Consider the following 16,277-nt stretch of genomic DNA (forward strand, 5'->3'; position numbering starts at 1 on the left):
CTAGAAGAAGAGGTTATAAATACAGTCTCATCTTTTTAAAGGTTGTGGTTTTTTCCCCTGGAAATCTTCAGAGAAAACTTCTACAAACCAAATATTATATACAGCAGAAAACCCCCAAATAAGCAGTTTAATCAAGCATTAAAACATTCTAGGTTGTTTCTGTGGGTTTTTTAAATGGAATAAGATCCTATAAAGATAAGAAGTATTTATAATTACATAGGAACTAAACCACACTGTTGATTCCAGAGTTCTTATTAATTTTCTCTGTTAAAAGTGGGATGTTTCCTACAGTGCTGGACTTGGGGAAGTGGGGGGGGGGGTTGGAGTTAAAAACTAAGAGTGTTAAACTTTGCTTTATGGACAAAGAAAACGGCAACAGATCAGTGTTCAATGGGCTTTTTAAAGTGTTTCTAGTGTGGGTATCATTTTAGTGGGGTGAAGAAGTTATCCTTGTTTATTTAGTTAGTTACTGCATCTATTACATTCTGTTTGCAAAGTGTCCACAACTGCATTATTTTTGGTTATAAATGTTTTGGGTTATATTCTTCCTATCAAGTTGACACATTTTGAGGAAAAAATTTTTTATGTTTTGTCTTATTTTAATTTTACAATGAGGCATTTAAAAGATTATTTTAAAAACGAACAAAAGTTTAATGTCACAGTGAATTCAAAAATATAGTACTGAATATTGTCTATAGCTGAAAGCATTTCCTGTTCATTTTTTTTTCAAAATACAGCTGTTACTTAAAGCAACAGTACACTTTCATTTTATAAATGACACCAGGAAACTTTTTTCAAGCAAAACTATGATCTGCACACTTTTCCCTTTTCCTTCTTATATTTCATAATTAACATGTGTATACCTATGAGAAACTATGAGTTCAGCTACAGTTTGTTCATGAACTAATCCATTAGAATGATACTTTATTAAAGGCAAGTGTCAATCACAACATATATATTTAACAGTTTGGTGTCTAATTTCTCTTTTTGCCTATATTATAACATGCCCCTTGCACATACAAGAAATTTGGCTTTCCTTGGAAATTTCAGTTTAATAAATTTTGCTTCTACTCTAGGATCAGTAAATGCTTTGCTATATTAAAATTTCTGATATAAATGTTTATATTCTTCTAGAAAGAGTTTAAATGTTATAAAAAATTTAAAGAATTTTCCAATTGTTTTTTCCAATGTTTTTATTTATATTTGTCTTTACAAGTATAGCCAATGTATAGTAGAGAAAAATATAAACTGATTATTTCATTAACATTTATTAGATACTAGTTCTAATGGAATATATTCTACATTCAGAATCTGGCATTAAAAAAAAAAGAAATCACCTAAAACTTGTCCATAAAACCAAACACACGTGCTGAGTTTCCAAATAGCTTTAATGTAAAATTAAAATCTAATAACTGAACAGTTGGCTACCAATTTCTTTTTAAGAATTTCATCTTTGGCAATGCGCTTTTGTTGGTTCATATGGTATTTATCCACCTGATGGTTCCCCTAATTGGCAATCCTTTCATTCTTGTGATATATTCAGTTATTTTCATAGCAGTGCCAAGTGAAAGTTGTTGTATGGTATAAACTTACATAATGAAAATACAACAGCAACAGCAAGAACAATCGCTAATGGGCATTAAGCGCTTATCTGGTGCCAGGCACCGTTCTCAATTCTTCACTTTTGATAACCCTGTTAATCCTCACAAATCTGTGATGTTAATACTATTATGACTCTCACATTCTACTTACAAATGTGGAGTGAAGCTAAGAGATTTTAAACTTGTATGCAATTTTCAAGCTTAGAGCTTAGCACAGTTTATTCACTTGTACCAAGAGACTTCTATAAAGGCTGCATTAGTATTTCCCTAGCATAGTTACCAGGAATATCTTGATTGTAAACATTAATTTTTTCAATGAATTTTGATTAACTTCCTATACCAGGAAATTATCAGACCCACACATACATGTATATATCTAATACCTTTTAATTCTCTAACAAAGAAAAGAAATGTTAAACAGCAAAAAAGAAAAAGTGATCTAAACCATTCACTATTCTAAACACAGTCATGATAATCAGAGTAAAGAATAGACATTATTAAAGATTATTTTAAGAAAAGTTTTCCAAGCATAAATAAATAAACAAATTCAATTTAGCCCAAACCATACTATATATTGTGTTCACTCAAAATTTTTAAAAATGTAATTCTTCATCCAAAAAAAAAGATACATTGTAAAACTTCCAAGAATGTAACAGTATATTAACATTACAGGGTAATTTTTTTTCTAAAATCTGTTCCAAACTCTAATGTAATAATTGTCCTATTTCAATCAGTCTAGCATCATCTTGTAATTTTCAACATAATTCAATTTCATAACACTAGTTCATAGATGTGTACAAATTTATTGTGTGGCCAAATACTATGGCATTCTCTTTTCAACTTGCAATAAATTTATGCAACAGAAAAGGAAAAACATACGGAAAATAGTCACTTTTAACAGATGTCTTAGTCTGGAAAAACTAAAGTCAGTTTAGAATTAAAAATCAAAGCTCACTGGTTGAACTGAGGCATATTTGCATCTGTTATTAATGTTTGAGTTACATACTAAAGATGAGATTATTCATCAAGTCCCTCATACGATATGTTAGTAAATGGGATTTTGGTTAGGAATTTAATTGCATAAACTCTGTCCATAGAAGCTTCCAATTCATTCAAAACAAGCCTTTACAGTGGCCTGAAATGAATTACAACAGTTAGCAACACCAAAGAGAACTTCTTGATTTTATTATGAAATGCTTGTATGAAAATCTGTGAACATAAAAGGGAGATCTCTGCCACCCCATCGTCATTAAATAGTAGTCCTTTCTTCTTTTTTTCCTTTTCCTTTCTTTTCTTTTTCCCCTCTTTTCAAGCCATGCAGGGTTATGTGAGGTATTTTTTTAATCATATAAAGAAAACTGAGTTAACTTTAAAAATAAAAGATGTGATATCTCAGGTTAGACATAAATAAGTTCTCAGGTTAGAATGATAAATAATTCTGAGTACTAGAAAGTGTGATGAGAATTCGAGTAACCATTCTCAGAATATGCACAAAGCTTATACCCAAGTGGTGAGGGTCATAAGCTTAAGCAGGGCTCCCCATTGTTGGCTGTACAGGGTTTTACTAATGGTCTGATAATGGGGAGAGGTGGCTGGCATGGAGGTTCTCCTAATACTTTATAGTGGTGTGAGCACGACAGCCACTGATTAATTACTACCCTGTTCTCAACTCACACATTAGATTACTGAGCAACCCTCACTGTCTGCACAATGGTCTCACAGTTTCGAGAACAATATCTTACAGAATTCTTTAAGATGACTTATTAAAAATTCTTGGATTCTATTACAGATTTGCAGTAAAACTTCCTGTCTTTCAGATGATTAAAGTGGAGATTGTGAAATATTCAAAAGGTGGAAAAACAGGAGGGGGAAATAATACAAACATTTCAACCTTTGATTTCATTGTTGGCAACATTAATAAACAATATTGCTTAAAAAATATTACCAGAGTAATCACCTCAAAGATATTAACACATATAAAGTTATATTTCTGTTTTCACTTTTTCACTTGTTTTCCTTTTTCAATCTCCTTTTATCCCCTACCCCCACTCCCCTGCCATTTACACATATAACAAGTGTCTAAGGAGGGGGCTTCCTGTTGTTTCAAAATACGCTGAAACACTAAACACAGGCTAAGAGTAAAAAATCACTTCACTTTAAATGACTATCTCAAAGTAGTGCACATTAATACGTGCTTCTATGGAAACAACTCCTTCTGGATGTCAGCTTAAGCTTCTCCATATGATTTTTCTCAAAGGCTCCCTTTTAAAACCATCACTACCATTTATTATCTTCTTGTTCTATAGACTGCTACTTTTGTTTCATCACAAATCTATGCCTGCTTATTAGCAGCCCTGCCGCTACTATCAGATGACATTTGTTTTACTTAATGTATGTAGTTTTAGAAAAAAATTATAGAACTGCTATTACTGCATTATATGAAAAAATTCCAAAGTACATTTAGCTGACACTGCATCAGCTGCTATTTAAACTGGGCTTAGCTAATGGACTTTTAATGTCAGCAGGGTTACGTGCAGTTACTGGCTATTAGCAGAAATGGCTCCTTTCTATAAAAATCACTTTTCCTCAAGTGTGTTGTTTGAACATTCCTTTCCCTAATTTAGTGACTGTCACTGAATGCAAAACAAACTCAAGGACTACGGAATCCGCTGTTATCTTTAAGACCCTCTTTTTAACCTTGCAATTCAGCATTAAACAGGCAACCTCTCTCATTACCATTTAGACTTGTGATCACAAAACTTTGTGGGGCATTATTATTACTTTGCTATTCTTAACAGAATATTACATATTTTCCTATGAAAATCCCACATCATCCATGAACATATGATATGTAAGACAGAGAACATAGGAAACAACTCCCTGCATGCTAGAATATATTTGCATCTTTTAAAATCCTAGCTCAGAAATGCCAAGTGATGTGGAAACATATGGCAATAATTAACATATTTGCATATTGATGTGTCATGTAATTATATATTAATCAACACAACATAATATTAAAAATAAGCAAGAAAGTATATTATCCCTCTATGTGTAATTAAATTTTTTATATTCTTTCATTAGTAACAATCTTCTTCTTTTCACCTCAGCTAACTTTATCTTTGTTTATTTAAATAAAGGTATCGATGGATATAGTGGAGAAATTTGGAAATAAAGCCACCTGTATGGCATCTGAGGGAGTCCAAGAAAATTAAACATTCTGCAGCCTGGAAAAATAACTCCATTTTATTCAAGTTGAAACAAATCATCACTGAATTCAGAGAAAAATGATACAACTGACTCTGCCTTCAATCAGCCCAACCATAAGAGGTCACGTGAGGCAGGGTGCTTACCAGGGAAATGGTGTCTCTACTGAAGAGGGGGCCCCACATGTGAATGAAGGATTTTACTTGTGCACACAGGATAGTTGACCTCCTTTGGTCAAAAAATTATAGTCTACTGTGTAGGAAAATACGGAAGTTCTCCTCCACATGTTTCAAATAAGCCAGTGAACGTGGAGTTTTTGTTGTTTTTTAAGGGTATGGCCAAGGCTGTTTGAAAATAAACTCTCCTAAAACAAAAAAAAGCGCAAGCATATGTATATACGTGTGTGTGTGTGTGTTTGTATGTATATATACTCACAGAGAATTACTGAACTATATTTGCCTACTCCTTGTAACTCTTCATTCCATTAAGAATCTGTCTGGAAATACCCTGCTAGGAAATAATTCCATAGTTATTTAATTCAATTTAAAAAAAGTATATCTTTCATGTGATCATCATTTCCAATAAATCCAATAAACTGATTACCCCATCCCTACTGGGAAAACATACCTATTGTTAAAACTTTTTCTAGCCATCCTTCTTCTCTATTTTTTCATCAGGTTATAGTAAGTAAGCTCTAACTTTCTTCACTGTAGTCCTTTTAAATAAATAAATAAATATGTAAATACAAACAAAAATATATATTTTGATCAATATATATGAGAAAGATATGGGCAACATTTTCTAAAAATGTAATTATATTAAAGATAAAACTCCACTTAAGCAAATTCTTTTCTGGGACAATTGTCCCTAATAACTCCTATGTAATCCTAAGAATGCTATTCAATTTCTGATGTAGGGGTGAGACTTAACATACAACATTGATATTATTAATGACATTGCTTAACAGAGTAGCTGAGGAAATAGCAAAGCATTTTATGAAGACTTTTGAAGGATTCTGTGTATCAGTATACCACTGATTTAAGTCTAGATTTCTCAAGCACCTCCTGCTCAAACAGGTCCAAATGTAACTTCTTTCAAAAATACAACTTCTAAATACTTAGAAACTCTTTTGCTATGTTAATTGAAATAGGTGTGTATCAAGACTCTCTTTATATAAAGGTTTCAAGTCAGAATGCCCACTGAATAATATTATGATGAAATACTAATCTTAAGTCTCTATTCCAGATAGCACAAACAATAAATCATTTGAACATGCCTGTTTTTCCTCAGCTTCTGAGAGCAGTTTCTGAAATGGGCTTCTGTTTTCCACCCAGCTTTCATGCTCTGTGGGTGATGGCTATAGTAGGCTGGGAGGAAAATGTCTTAGGCTCTTTCAATGCTTGAATTTGATCCCTAACACATTTTAAAGCTTATACTCTCTCATTATCTTATGGAGATACAGATGGAAAAGGAAAGTTGCTAAAGAAAATGACAGGTAACGTAATTACTGTTTTATTTAGAATGACTCAGATTGCTGCTTGCCAAACTTGCCTACTTCCACTGGGTGGCTACAATGTGTACATTTGGCAAACTCTTTATTCAATGAAAGATAAAATATATCATTTTCCCTTAGCAAAAGCTAAACTCAAATGTCAACATATTTCACACAGACATAATGCTCAAAGTGAAATTACCATTATTTCCTATGTCTTTCCAATCATAAAGTTTTTGTTGTGGTAGTAATCTGGTTATTTGTTTGGTTTGGATCAGAGATAACACAGGTCTGTGACAACAACATGTAATAAAACAACAACAGTGCTTTCTTCACTGATTGTCACTTTTCGTTCCTGTAAAAGTTGGAGAATAATATTTATTAAAGAGTCATCTTTGATCTGCGTCTTGAAATAATTTTTTTTGGTTCTTGAATTCCAAAAACATATTAGAATCATCTAAAATATTCAATTTGAATGCAAAAAACAAACTTGCAAATTCATAGAGACTAGAATAATCCCAAACTGTTCCCTTCACTTTTATCTGATACATGAATGTATTTCACTATGCCTATACTTTAAAAGTGGATATCAATCACATACCCTATCATATTGCACTAAAGTTTTATTATCTAAGAGAATGTACAGTATGCACTATTTTAAAATAATTACCTTTCTGTACAAATGGTACACTTTACTCCTACACTGCTCTTTCATATTTTATATTATTATGCATATTAATTTTCCTGACTTGAGAAACACCTGCATTTCCACTCATGGACATATTTACCCTTATAACTGGGCTACAGATGCATTTTAATGTGCAAGTACTAATGTGTTTTTCCTGGAAATGAATGTTCATATATAAGGTTTTTATTCTGAACAGAGAAAAAAAGAGAAGACAATAAATTACATTTGAGTTCAGTCAGTCCATGATTAAATAATCAATTAAGACATTGACTAAAACTGAGAAATGTTAGCATTCATCAATAAACTTGTTAAATGTGCTGAGGGAGTTTCTGTTGTTTAACAACCTTAGTTAGAAGAAGAGGTAATATACGTTCATCTACATGAGGCATTTTTATGGCTCTCACAATTGCTGAGAAATGAATCTAGCCACAGGATCCAAATGACAATGATTAATGAAGATAAAACCCTTATCTTCACAACATTTTAAAATAAATAAGACTAGTAACTCTGGAGTTAAATTTGATTAATCAATATCATCTGTTAATATGATTATTTGGAGTCCTCATATTTTAAGTAAGAACTGTAACAGGCACATCAATAAAATGAAGTCTCACCTGTCCCCTCTCTCTCTCTCACTCCACTACCTCACTGGCCATGAGACATGGCTAGTTATTTAATTAGAAGAGGGTATTCCCCAAACATTGGAGCTTTCAGATGTTGGGCTTATACTTTTGCCACACAAAGCACTTTTGAATCACTGCTCACTGCTCATAAAAGGTATACTAACGTAAGGACAAATATCTGCATATTTGGCACTTTCAAAGCTACAGCTCACTTTCCAAATTATAACTTCAATTTAATTAATGTCACAGAACTTTAACACTATGTGTAGAAGGCTAGATATGTTTTAAGTACCTATAAAATTGGGAGAATTCTTCTGTTGTCTTTCAAAATCTCATTATATAATCCTAAGGGAGTAACTTTTGCAGGGGGCAGGAATACTCAAAATGAGAAACCACATTAAAACTTTAACCCAAAACTCATTTTTAATTGCAAAATTATAACAATATTTTCTATTAGTTTGTTTATAAAGTGTCCAGCTATCTGCAACAGAATATATTTGGTTTTCAGGAAAAGGCAGAAATTCTTCTGAAAGTTCTAAATCAGGTTGAGAAGATAATAAAATTTACTATTTCTGATTTTGTTAGCTCACAAAATTATTACTATCAAATGTTTTTTATTAAAATCTCCATAAATTTGGATATTACAAATATTTAAAATAGGAGAAACTATAAATTATTCGATTATTGGATTTCTTTTTAAAAACTAGAAAAAAGGAGGCAGTAGATCTTTTAATATTGTTCAAGGCAAACTTACTGTACTTCAAAAAGTCACATAAAACATAGCAATGAGTTTCTGTGAGTTTCTGTTCTACTTTAAACATCCTTGAACTAAGTGATAATGGAACAATACCCAAGGTCTCAGGATTCATGGAGCTCTCTGACAGAAATACATAAGCAGTAACAAAACCAAATAAATCTGAAATCAAAGAAGAGCCCATACATAGCTTTAGGGAGTTAGGTCAAAAAAGAAAAAGGATGAGAAATTTGGGCCTCTGTAACTGCAGACCAGGCAATCTAAAAATAAAAGCAGAATGAAAATACTGTAAAAGATGTGTCAATTCTAAATAACATAAAATCCCCACAAATATCTAGTTTTATCTTAAAATTTGGCCAGAAAACAACATTTACACCAAGCATGAGGAAATTCCCTGGCTGTCCAGTGGTTAGGACTCAGTGCTCTTATTGCTAGGGCCACAAGTTCAATCCCTGGTGAAGGAATTGAGATCCTGCAAGCTGTGCAGCGTGATAAAAAAAAAAAAAAAAAAATAGCAATAGCAATAACCATTAAACAAATAGAAGTAATTAATTGTGACACTTACAAAATATATATTATCTAGATTATCCATGTTGTTCTAAATTATGACGTTGAAACTTTCTATTGCAAATATAATTTAAATATATGAAAGTCCAGGTGAATTTGCTTTGCCTTCAAGTCAACGTATTCCTCTGTACAGTAAGTCCCCTACATACAGACCTCCAAGTTGAGAACTTTCAAAGATGCAAACGTGCACTTGCGCGTCGAATCATGTAAGTTAGTGCATGTGTATGGCATACATTGTCACGTGCACGTATCGCCTACAAGTGGTGTGCTTTTGCGTACTTTACTATATAATACCATATACAGTAGTACAATATCTTTATTTCAAGCCCAGGGTGTCCGAAAGCAAGCATAAAAGCAGGAGTGATGTAGCTGGTACTATTATACTTTTCAAGGTACCACACTGTAAGATTAAAAACATTTTCTTTATTTTTTGTGTTTGTTTTTTTACATATTATTTGTGTGAAAAGTATTACAAACCTAGTAGATTACAGTACTATACAGCTAACTGTGTTAGTTGGGTACCTAGGATAACTTTGTTGGACTTAAGAACAAATTGTACTTATGAACGTGCTCTCGGAACAGAACTCGTTGGTATATAGGAGACTTGTATTTTTTTATGTTGTTTTATCATGTATTCAATTATGGTCTTTAAACATACACTTGTGTCTCTTCTTTTTTAAGAAAAACTATCCACATTTGCATAAAGGGCTGGTTTTCTCAAAACCATTAGCTGAAAACCTGGAACTTGCATTTTTTTTTCATAAAAGTGTTTATGGATTTATGCAAAGTTATCTTTCAATATTCATTGTAAAGATAGAAAGTCAAGAGTGGAGCCTGCAGCCAGGATTTAATAGGCTGTGACTTAACATGGCAGTTTTAGAACTGGTTTTAGGTTAATTTTCCCAGATTGTGCAGAAAGGAAGAAACGTGGCTATGAAAAGAGAACTTCCCAGAGGCTATTTCCACAGGCTGAACCAAGCCATGTCCAGGAGTTTGCGGTGGTACACTTTGGAGCATCTCCTCAGATAGCTCCATTTGTTGCTTTGGGGGAAGCAGTGTCTGCAGCAATCCCCCTCTGAGTTCAAAATTAATAATCTTTAATTTTTTTAACTTCTAGATTTCTTTGCGCATGGTTTACAGAGTTGGAAGCCAAAGAATACTTTAGATGTATTAATTCATTCAACCCTGATATGACTTACAGTATATCTTATCCTCATTTTACATCTGAGGAAACTGAGGTACAGAGCCTCTAAATAACTCACCAATGGCCACACAGCTGGGAGGTGATGGAGGTGGTATTATGAGGCAGTGGCAACCACTAAACTAACAGGGAGAATGGGCACATGCCACTAAGTCTCTAACTTGTGCCTCCCCAAAGCCAGACCAATTATATAGTAAATCTAGGTAAGATTTAATAAGACTGTTGCAATGAAAACTCAGCTTTAAGAACAACCCACTTCCAGCCAAACTGCCATCCTTAAGTTTCTCTGTGTGGAAATTATGGAACCCCTACTACCACTCACACTACAACCCTAGCTTGTCCTAGGTTTACTAACATTGGATGCTTGAATCCAGAAGGTACTATACTTATGCCCACTGTTATATTTCAGAAAGTAAATGATAATTACATGCTTCTAATTCTGTCTTCCTCGAAGGGTGAAACTGTCTCCTCAAATCTGTGTCCCTAACAAAGAGCATGCAGTGTGGGACATAATAAATGCACAATAATTGTTCAGAACTTTACTTCTAATGCCATACACTATCCAAATGAGCTAATGGATTTCTAATTTGTGGGGATGTGAACAGGTTTGTTTTTAACTGCCACAAACACTAAAGTCAAACTAAAAAAGATGTAGGCTAAAAGAGCAAGGGAAGAGCACTGGCTCAGTCCCCACCCCGCCATGCCTCCCCATTATCTTCCTGAAGTGGTTGCAGCCTGTAATTTTAATGTTTCTTCTGAGAGTGACTCCCTCTGCTGCTCCAGCAAAGCCATGACCTAAATCAGAAAAGTGCTAAACGCAGTTAAAGCACTCTGGCTATTTGCAGTAATTGGAGAACCTAGCATACATTAGAGAACAGTTATTTTTAAGTCTCAACAATAATTCTAAATAAGCTAAGACAGTTTGCTTAGGGGAGCTCTGTGCCTCCTTCATGTCCTCAGGGGGGTTGCTTAAAAAGGATCAGTATGAATTCTGATCAGGACAACCAGACTACAGTGGGAGATGCTCTACGACCCTGTCTTGTTGAACTTAGAATCCCAGTATCCAGAACCCAGAAGGCCAGGAAGTCAATAAATGTTAACAATTTAATGGTTCCTCATTCTTTGCAAGTACTTGAAAAGTTTGCTCTCTCTGAAGCCTTTTAAGTATTCCCTAAGGTAGGATACATGAAATTATTCTACTAAACAAAGGTAAACTAGCCTACTTGTCCTTACTGCAAATTCCAAATGTGAATTTCTGAATTTACTTTGCTCCTGAAGTAGAAAAATATATGGTATATTTGTCAGGAAATTCAATTTTTCATGCCAGTTGTCTATTTGTACCACACCAATATGCAGAAATTCATGAAAGTAATTTTTACTCTTTTCTTGGAAGACGTATATTGTTTTAAAAACATTATAAATTATCTTACAATAATAGTTATCCCAATATAATTAGAGTCTTCAGTAATTTTCTGTTCTGAGTTTGGTGGTGTTAACACTCGTAACACTAGTTGGTGCTAGATAAGCAGAATACCAATGCTGTATAATCCAGAAATAAAATGCATTTATAAAACAGGAGGGCACTAATTCTGAAGCAAAGTGACCAAGCGCACACACAAACACACACACACTGCCTTTTCCTAGTAAAATCTTTCGTTCTTGAAAGTCAGAGACACCACAAATTCCCTGGAGCTAGGAGTTCCCAGCAGTCCTGAACAAAACAATCAGAACATAGCCAGAAAGGAGAAAGTTGTTGCCTAAAGTCTAGGGAATCTCCCAAAGACCTGTTTAAAATAACTGCTGTCTTTCTGCAAACCACAGTTACAAAACGAAGTACACTCACAAATAACACCCGTTCTGCTTTTTTTATCTTAAACATCTGCTATTTTCTTGGCTGTCTCTGAAGAGACACATATTCCCTAAAACTTCTAATTTTCTAGTATCTTTCTAACAACGGGATAAAAACCTTATTCACATTGTAAAGTGCTTAAATTAACTTTCTCATCTTAATTGCATACATACTTCCATTCATAAAAAATAGTTTATTCCCATCTTTAAGTCCTCAGCACAAGGAAATCATACCTTGAGGGAGCAACAGCATCTTTTATTTACATAATGATCTAGTCCAAAGAGAGAAGAGAAAGGAGAAAAAATTAGAAGGAAAGGAAGGTCTGACTATCAGACCATTATAGCACTGCGATTCTGAGAAGTAAGTGTATGTATTAGCAGTTCAGTAGTAAACAGGCTAGGGGAATGGAATAGAGTGATAGTGTTAGCAGCAGAAAGTAGAGTTTGGTGCTTTCTGCAATTTTGATACCTAACAGACAACACAGGAATAGCTGGTATCCTGGAACATGGAGGAAAACAAAGATGAAAGTGGTGGAATAGTGTCTCTCAAAGATCATAAGATTCAAACATAAATAGTTTGTTCACCAGGAATTGAAAGAAAAAAATAAACTAAACGGAGAAGAACAGAGGTGAAATGCACACACCCAAAAGAATACGTTTAATTTTCCACTTAAGATCAGAAGAGTAAGTTCAATCCTCAATCTTTGGCTTGCCTGGTCTATAAGATGAAAAAAGTATATGTGGCAAAGGCTCAGTCTATCCTGAGCGCCTTTTCTTTTAATCTCTTCTCCCTTCCTCTTTCAATATTAATCCACTTACAATCTCCTGTTTGATTATCTTTATTGATCTTTTTTTCTACCCAGTCTTTTTAATTTGGCTCTAGTAAGCTCTCGGCAGGGATCCTATATCTCCTGTTTGGCATCTTTGGGGACTTTAACTTGTCCTTTTCCCAAACAGTTTTCTCACCGCCTGGTCCCCCTCCCGCCCCCACCCTCACCCTCACCCTATAGCTTAGTCCTTTGTGAGCCCAATAACAGCAGGCGAATTCCACAGGGAGTCACGCGGTTGATTCCACAACAATTCATCAGGTTGCTCACTTCAACTTCCAAACACCCCCTCTAAGCACCCTCAGCTGCCTTCCTGAGAACTTCTTCCAATTTCAAGAAACCTTCAATAAGTTTATGATTCTCAATGGAGATTCCTTTGTAAAACGGACAGACAGCTGAGCTTTAGAAATATGAATAAGAAAACCAGAGCAGAACCTCGGGATGGGAGGCATCTGGCAAGAAGGGAAGGAAGGATTTATGAGCGTGGCTACTCAGCGAGGCAGCAGGAAAATTTACTCCCCAAGTAGCTATGGCTAATTCACAAAGCCTCGCTAATCACTTGCCTCCCCACCCGGACCCCACTAGCCTAGCTCAGAGCTCCCCTCCACCTCCAACACCCTCGCCCCCAGCGCCTTCGCAGATCTGAGGGAATGCTGTCGGTAGTCTCCAGAGTGTCTGAGCATCTCCCGGGGAGTTGAGGCTATCGCCGCACCTCCTCTGCTTTCTAAATTTGGAAAGAGTGTAACCGAGATGATGGGATGCCTGGATTACCTCCGAACGCTGCAGAAGCTTCCTCCACCCCCACCCTCATCCCAGGGAAAAGCTGAGCTGCCTCCCCTAAGCCAGCGACCACGAAAAAACTGGGCGGTAAGACCCAGGTGGGCGCTCGGCTTGGCCCTAAGGTGGGGGACCCAGATGACCCGAGAGGGACCTCAGAGAGGGGAGCCTTGGCTCTTTTCGTTCAGTCTCCCTTCCACTCAGCTTCCCGGGCTCGGAAGGCTGGGATTTGCCTCTATCACCTCAAACTCGGAGGACAAGAAGGAAACTAGGCAATCAGCACCCCTACCTCCCCGCCTCCCTCACCTACCCTCAACTCCTGGCCGAACTTCTCCACGCTCTGGTTTTGCCCAGGGCCCCGGACACTTATTTTAAAGCTCAGACGCATTAAATTAAAATGTCAGAGTTATAAAGTGGCCGGTTACCCCGAGGAATTTCGGATGCGGTTGGAACGGCCAGTCCGTGTCCTCAGAGCCGTGAGGCTTTAAGTTTCTCGGGTAGCCTGCTGGGAGGGAGACACGGAGAGGGCAGGAGCGCGGAGGAGGCACACCCCGGGGCCTGCCGCAGCCTGGGGGCGCGGGTGCGGGTGCGTGGCGAACCTCCACGGCGCCCCGGGCAGCCGCCGAGGGGCACCGGCGCTAGCGGGTCCCCGGCCGCAGCGGCCACATTTCCCTGGCTGAGCGCCCTTCGGCGGCTGGCGCTCAGAGACTCGCTGGAGATCCCCGCAACCCAGACGTGGCACAGCGCGGGCAGCCTCTGCGCATCAGCGTGCATGCACGGCAGGCCACACAGCCACCCGCACCCAGGGTCTCTCCAAACCTCGCAGTGCACAATGCACAACAACGTGTGAGTGTGGAGCAGAAAGTGCAGAAGACACCCAAGGCGCCCACATGCCCAGAGACAGACGTGCGTCCACACCCCGCGCGTCCCCGGCCCATCCGTGCCCATCTCGGAAGATAAATTAAAAAAATAATCATAACCAAAGCTTCTTGACTAGTTGGGAAAGTAGAATTTAAAGTGATTTCCAGCTGAGAGAAACGAGGCGGATTAAGGAAGCCAGGAGAACCGGGGAGGAGGAGAGGAAGAAGGAGAGAAGGGAGAAGCGAAGGGAGGTGGCCGCGGAGCTCGGCGGACCCCCTTACCTTGCGCGGCCGAGCCGGTGCCGCTGGCGCTGAGCAGGGCCAGGGCAGGTAGCACGAGCATTTGCAGCACGTATCCCAGTCCCAGTCCGCAGCGGGCCGCTGTCGCCCGCAGACCTTTCCTCATGGTCGACAGAGGTACGCCGGGGGGAACCACACACAGAGGCGCGCCCGCAGCGGAGAGCCCCACTGGGCAGCAGCCGAATCCGCGCTCCGCGAAGCTGTCTGAGGAAATAACGATGACCGAGCGCCACACTCCACTTTCTCCAAGGGCAGGGGCCAGAAGGGGGTGGAGAGGAGACGCTGAGGAGGAGTTTGGAGGTCCCGCTTTCCCTGTGCCTTCTAACTGGCGGCTCCGCGAGCGGCTGCTCTGCCCCCACTTGGGAAGTCCGGGAAGGCGCAAGGCGGCCACCTCGCCCGCCGCTCCCCTCCGCAGCAGGAGCAGCCGCAGCTCCGCCGCGAGCCGAGCCTGGACTGCTCCCCGGGTCCCCTCGCCTGTGCCGAACGCGCACAGGCACGCGGGGGGCGGGCGGAGGAAGAGGAAGAGAGAGCGAGAGGGGGAGGGAGCGGAGGGAGGGAGTTGTGCACAGCGAGGCGCGCCCGTCTCCAATCTCAGTGTTCTCACGCCGGCGGAGAGACCTCCCGGCTGCTGCTGCTGCTGCTGCTGCTGCTGGGTGGCCAGAGAGGGTCACCTCCCAGTTCGGGGCGCACAGGAGCGCGGAGGCGTGGAGGGCCCAGCCCAACTCCGCTGGGGGGTAAGAGGCGGCGGGAGCGCGCCAGCCCGCGTTATGTAAGCAAGGATTGAGGGAGCCGCGTGCCCAGAGCCGGAGGTGGAGAGCGGCAGTTGGTCTCCCTGCGGAAGCTGAGGCGAGAGAGACCTGAGGAGAGAAGCGGCCGGGGAGAGTGGGAGCGCGCCTGCCTCCCGCGGTGCGCCAGACCCGGACTCTGAGAGCGCAGCGGGCGCGCCCCGAGCCACTTGGCTGTGTCCAGTGGAGCTCAGTCTGCCGCCTGCCAGCTTCTCCACGGCGCCGCCAGAGCCTGAGCCAGACTCCCCCGGACTGGACTCGCTCTGCGACTTCGGGTCTTGCGATTGATGAAGCGGCTTTCGGGCTCGAGCTGAAGTCCTGCGTGGACGGGAAGAAAGCATGAAGATTTTGCAGTGCCCCAACCCGCTGCAGTCTTGGGGTTTTCAGCCCCACTTAGACAGCTTTATGCTCTGGGCGCCTGTGACCACTCTGTAGTGGAACAGAAACTAAAAACTCAAGGAAAACTCATTCTTCAACAGAGTTTTATTTTCGTGCATCTTGGTGGCTGGCAAGGTTGAGTATGTAAAGAGTGGTGAGATGATACTGGGAGGAACTCCCAGAAACAATGCACAACAAATTTTGTAGATACTCAGAGTGATGGTGGAACCTATGATATGTTTTCCAGATTCCTAATGGTGTAAGGTCTCAAACTGCTATGAATCTTTATTTTTATTTTTTTCCTCAGGGAAGAATTGCCTGGGTAGCTAGGTTGTGGATCCCTGTTGTAATGGTAAAGGGTAAATGTAA

General features: G+C 39.1%; 1 protein-coding gene across 1 annotated transcript in view; it reads right to left on the bottom strand.

Moving 5' to 3' along the window:
• Positions 1-15,115, bottom strand: part of UNC5C (unc-5 netrin receptor C) — a 377,961-nt gene extending 362,846 nt beyond the window's left edge. Inside the window, exon 1 of the mRNA XM_057727431.1 lies at positions 14,728-15,115. Coding sequence (XP_057583414.1) covers positions 14,728-14,851 — 124 coding nt within the window. The 5' untranslated portion in view covers positions 14,852-15,115. The remainder of the gene's footprint in view (positions 1-14,727) is intronic.
• Positions 15,116-16,277: the final 1,162 nt, after the last annotated feature.

The sequence above is a fragment of the Hippopotamus amphibius genome, chromosome 3 (assembly GCF_030028045.1).
Source record: "Hippopotamus amphibius kiboko isolate mHipAmp2 chromosome 3, mHipAmp2.hap2, whole genome shotgun sequence".
Classification (NCBI taxonomy): domain Eukaryota; kingdom Metazoa; phylum Chordata; class Mammalia; order Artiodactyla; family Hippopotamidae; genus Hippopotamus; species Hippopotamus amphibius.